At 45.4% G+C, this 5,766-nt stretch overlaps 1 protein-coding gene across 1 annotated transcript; it reads right to left on the minus strand.

Moving 5' to 3' along the window:
* Positions 1-1,078: 1,078 nt before the first annotated feature.
* Positions 1,079-2,035, minus strand: LOC112548636 (olfactory receptor 14C36-like). The gene has a single exon (XM_025194935.1). It carries the CDS (start codon positions 2,033-2,035, stop codon positions 1,079-1,081), a length of 957 nt encoding a protein of 318 aa, XP_025050720.1.
* Between the last annotated feature and the right edge of the window lie 3,731 nt (positions 2,036-5,766).

The raw sequence follows: 5,766 nt of genomic DNA on the forward strand, positions 1-5,766 counted from the left end.
TGGTGTGTGTGTGGCATTGACCCCGACAGCAGTTGCTACTGCCGTTGACTGCGGGGGCCGGGGGGAGGGAGGGGATGGGGTTGCATTTTTTTAATTGCTGGGATTCTGGGGCCGGGTGGGGCAGCGACCGCTTTTTTCCACTGCAGGTATTTTTGACCCCTTGATATCCAGGAGTCTAATTTTGCCCTGACATGTGGCTTTGAGGCATTGAAAGGCACACATGCACGTTCATCTGGACTCGCCCACTGAGGACACGATCTACAAAAGCAAAAATTAAATCAAGTCTTACTCGATATGACACAACAGTCACTTAGCTGGGATAAGGTGCATCTAGAGTTCTGTTTTTTTCTCCTAGGACACAAGGTTTTTAAGACCCTGCTAGACTAAGCCTTCACTGGGACAATATAGTTGGGGCTTGTCCTGCTTTGAGGAGGAGGTTGGACTAGATGACCTCTTGAGGATCCTTCCAACCTCAATTTTCTGCGCTTTGTATGATTTCTATGGCAGCACAAGCATGCTGCGTTAATAAGTCACAGAATAATACTATAAAGAGCAATGTGATCAGAGGCTGGAACCCAGTGCCTGTGATTTGCCAAACCAATCTGTAGCTGTGTTCTTGATTATTCTCCTCTAGATGCAGCAACTTGCATTTATTTCCTTGAACTTAATCCTGTTCTTTCAAGCCCAGCTCCCCAATCTATGCAGATTCATCTGAATTATGTTTCTATCCTCTAAAGTGTTTGCACTTCATTCCAGTTTCACATCATCTGGATACTTGCCTGTATATTCTGTCATCCAAATAATTGATAACACCAATTAGTAAAAAAAAGTCTTCCATTCATCATCTTGCAATTGATAGCATTTATTTTATGTGGCACAGATGGTAAAATTGATGCATGAAACATTGCTTTCCTGCTTCAACAGTGTTAACACAAAATGACCCAAATCAAGTGTCATTGTACGTACAAAGCTACAGAATTAACCCACCACCTTCATTTTTTGTAAATAGGTTGCACACTATAGTATGAAAACAAGAATTTCATGACTTAATTATAAAAGAAACATAAGTTAAACAAAGTCATGAAACAAAGATGGACATATTGTTCTTGGACAGGATCAGCCTGTGGAGCAGTTTCCTCAGGCCAGCTTGGATCTCTCTGTTCCTCATGCTGTAGATGACTGAATTCATCAATGGAAGCACCACAGAATACAGAACAGCTGCCAGGAGATCCAGAGGGGACAGGGAGTCAGAGATGGGCTTCGTGTAGGCAATGCCACCAGTGGAAAGAAGCAGGGAGACCACAATCAGGTGAGGAATGCAGGTGGAGAAGGCTTTCTGCCGGCCCTGCTCGGAGGGTATTCTCCCCACCGTGGTGAAGATCTGAACATACGACACAACGAAGAAAGCAAAACAGCCTAAACCTAAAAACATACTGAAGGCAAGAGCTGCCAGCTCTCTGTGGTATGTGTCAGAGCAGGAGAGCTTGAGTAGCTGGGGTATTTCACAGAAGAACTGGTTGATGGTATTTGAGTGGCAGAAGGGTAGACTAAAGGTGTTCCCAGTGTGCAGTGCAGAGTAGATGACACCAACAGCCCAAGCACTGGCATCCATCTGGATGCAAGCTCTCTTGTTCATAATTATCCCATAATGCAGTGGCTTGCAGATGGCAATGTACCGGTAGTATGCCATGATGGTGAGGAATGAAAAATTGTCTGCACAAAAGGACAAGAAGAGAAAGACCTGGGACACGCATCCTGCATAGGAAATTGTCCTGGTGTTTAAGAGAGAATTGGCCATGGATGTAGGGACAATGACAGAGATGGATCCAAGGTCAAGGATGGACAAATTTACCAAAAAACAGTACATGGGGCTGTGGAAGTGATGGTCCGTAGTTACAACAGTGATGACAAGGAGGTTCCCCACCAGAGCTGCCAGGTATGCTGCCAGAAAGATGACAAAGTGTAAGATCTGCAGCTCCCGAGTGTCAGAGAAGCCCAGGAAGAGGAACTCGGTTACAGTGGCCCAGTTGGGCATCTTCCTTCCCAGGACACTGTGCAAGTCCTGGGTATAATAAAACAAGGGCAATGGTAAGAAGGAGAGTAACAAGCTCAGTGGCTTCGATATTCCTATCAATAATGTCTCCATATTTCATGGTAAGAATGTAGATCTTCCATTTTTTGCCCTATGGATATTTTTTTTTTTTGCTTTAAATCTGAAAGTCTATGGATTTTAATTGATATCATCTAGAAAATGTATGCTGGAAACAAATATATGTGAAATAAAATATATTATATAAAAAGATAAATTCCTTAGAGGCCCCATTCCAACCCCTTGCTCCTTCCCACCCAATACACTGTATAACTTTATCTGAATTAATAGCAAAAACATTGAAATGTCTTAATTCACTCTTGTAGCTTTGAATCTATTATAAATACAATGCAGTATGATTTCTGTAGCCAGGTTTTTCAACGTTTATATTCTTAAATCTCCTCTGCATCTTTCTAAGACAGGACACTTCAGTGATGCTGAAAACTTACTGAAATTGTTTTTGTGGAAGTTTCCTTGTCTCTTGTGTCATATTCAGGCTTCCCCTGCTGAGATCCTTTGCTCTCAGATCTCTCAGACCTCCTCTGCACCTACCACTAATCTAGATCCACAAAAGCACAGCTAACTCAGAGGTCTTTCTCTGCTCCCTCTGTCACTGAATGACTGCAGTAAGTCCAACCAGGTTTCTGAGTGTGCAGCTGACCTCAACCATGAAAAGGAGTGAAGCAAGATGCAATTTTTCAGTAGTTTTCTTCCAAAGGCTCATGGGACTCATTCCCTGGAGTCCTGCACAGCTCAGAAGGAAAAGCCCAGATGGAAACAGTCTGAGCTGTACAGATGTTAGCAGAACAGCAGAGCTGTGCTCTGGTTTAATCTCCCTCACAACACAAGTCATGGGATCTCTTAGAAGGCCCTGAGCTTCTCTATCTGGCTCTGTTGTCCCAGTTAGCCAGCCTGGCCACCTTAGCATGCAGGGAGGCACCAAGTTGCAAAAGGGTTAGTTCATATGTAGTTTTGCATGAGAAAATAACATGAGGGAAAAAAGTCAGGTTGTAAGGTGCAAAAAACCAATAATTTTAAATATAATTAATGTATTCCATAACTCAGACAAACAAGCTCTATTGCAAGGCATCACATTGACAAAATATTAGCTCAGCAATCATTAGTAGGGTCCTAGTTCAGTATCTACTGTCATGAATATGACAGCTCCTCAGACCACTTTCCCTTGAGTCGTATACATCCAAGGTCCTAGCTCCCCCTCATTTCTTACACAACCAGCTTCCCTTGAACCCAGCGGTGCCAAACACAGATGGACCCCATCTGCCACATCAAGCCCACAGGGGTGGTCTAGTGGAGGCACTGCATGCAATGTGCATTGTGGACTGGCTACATCTGGTACTTGCACCATGTGTACAGCTCTAGCCCTGAACACCACATGCAACACAACCTGGCCCCAGCACCATGCACAGCATAAGATGTGAGGAGCCAGACTACAGTACATGCTACCCACAGCAGGTCACTGGGGGTGCGTATTGCATGTGGCATCGGTATTGCGTAGGGGTTGTACAAGGGTGCATATGCACCCCTTGACATTGGTGGTGCACCCCCTGAAAGAAGCACCGCTGGCACCTGTAGGCAGTTGCCACTTCCCAGTGCCCCACCACCCCCACCAACACTGCCGAGAGCATCTGTGGATGATCACCCTTGGCCACTGCCAACGTGGCTGGGTGTGTTCTCAGATGGTCGCTGACCGGCCGCCACTCCCAGTGCCCCACCACCCCCACCAACACTGCCGAGAGCATCTGTGGATGATCACCCTTGGCCACTGCCAACGTGGCTGGTGGTGTCCGCAGATGGTCGCTGACTGGCCGCCATCACTTGCCACTCCCCCTGCCCAGCTGCCAACATTACCACGGCTGCCTGAGGAAGCTTCCCATTCACTGCCATCGTGATCATCTGTGGGCTGTCACCATTCCCCCCAGCTTCTAGCAGCACATGTTGTTCATGGGATGTGGCATTTGCAGCAGGCTAGGCGTGTCTATACAAGATGCTAGGTTGCTGTAGAGATGAACAACTTCACTGTTGATCATCTCTGTGGCAAAGTAGCATTGGTGGGCACTGACCATGATGCTGCCGCTACCGAGCATTACCTCATTGCTACTGTACAGTAGGGTTTGAAATGACCTATGTGCATTTGGGACTGCACAGTCCTGGTGGGTACTGCACATTCATTTAGTTCTCGATAAAGCTAAAAGACTGCACAATAAAAAAAACCGCCCACTGGGGCACATATGTGTAGCTGACTGTGCACACTGGATTCTGGGTGTAGTGTGGGTCAGTGAGCCCAATCCAGGCAAACCCTAACTCTAGTACACAGGGCTAGCCTGGCACAGGTGCCACATGAAGCAGACATCCCCATGCAGCCTTATGCCATGTACAGCCCATGCCAGGCAGGCTCCACAAGGAGCATAAAGGGATCAGAGACTCATCATAGACCTCATTTATCTTGATCCAATCCTGACAGATGCCAGAGCCTGATGTGACAATATGTGTCTCTGTCATTCAGCATCCATAGAAACTTACTGTATTGGCAGCTCCCACTTGGGACAGGGGTTGGTTGGAGTCCAGCAGATAGAAGATTTATGGTGTTTGGAATTCGCTCTCTTCATGGATGTTCCCATGGCCAGAAACAACGATCCCATCATAGGAGAAATTTAAAAATATCAACCTTCCCAATCCCCAAATTAGGATTTATTTTTATTTTTTTCATGAACCAAACAGTCCCAAAATATTTCATTTTGACTTAACAGTTTTGTCTGGACTTCATCACAGCAGTTGACAATCTAGAGCCCATGAAGCCTTTGTATCCACCCTGTGGAGGAAGGTCTTTTGCTAACAGGGGCCTTCTCGTACTCTGTGCTGTGCTGTGCTGTGCTGTACTGCAGCTGGGCAGCAGAAAGAAGCCTCACTGAGGTAAAGTGGTAGTAGTCACCTAGTTTTGGTATCAGCCTAGTTTTCAAATCAGCTGGGCCATTCTGGCCTAAAAGTGGAAAAAGTTGCTGATCTCCTGCCTTATCATATTGATTTGTTCATTACATAGAATTACACTGATATCCCATGAGCCCTCCTTGCGACCGTCAAGAAAAAAATGGTTTTGTCTTCCCAAATGTGGGAGCTATCACTCTCTGATGGTATCTCTGATTGGGAATCTCCTTGATATCACAGTTATAATTCTTGGCTACCATCTCCACAGCCCCATGCACTTCTCCCCGGTGAATCTTTCTATCCCAGACCTTGGAACTATCTCTGTCACCTTCTCAATATCCTTAGCTAATTCTCTGCTGAACACCAGGTCCATGTTCTATGCTGGATGTGTCATCCGAGTCCTTTTCTTCTTGTTTTCTTTAAAGTGGACTTCCCTTTCCTCACCACCACAGCACAGGATCGATACACTGTCATCTCCAAAACACTGCACTATGAGACAATCAAGAAAAGTAGAGCTTGCAAATAAATCGCAGCCAGTGCATAGATCTGTGGTTTTCTATATGCTACCCTTCATACTAGTAACACCTTTAGTGTATCTTTCCACCAAGCTAATATCATCAACCAGTTCTTCTGTGAAATCCCTCAGTTATTCAAGCTTACTTGCTCTGGCTTGTTCCTTACACAACTTGAAATAATTGTTGGTGTTTGCATAAATTTAGACCCATTTTGTTTTC

Source organism: Alligator sinensis, unplaced genomic scaffold (assembly GCF_000455745.1).
Source record: "Alligator sinensis unplaced genomic scaffold, ASM45574v1 scaffold1109_1, whole genome shotgun sequence".
In the NCBI taxonomy this organism is placed as follows: Eukaryota; Metazoa; Chordata; order Crocodylia; family Alligatoridae; genus Alligator; species Alligator sinensis.

What these genes read in the sequence shown, in the direction of transcription:
- LOC112548636 (XM_025194935.1), bottom strand. Translation starts at nt 2,035, where the DNA reads ATGCCCAACTGGGCCACTGTAACCGAGTTCCTCTTCCTGGGCTTCTCT.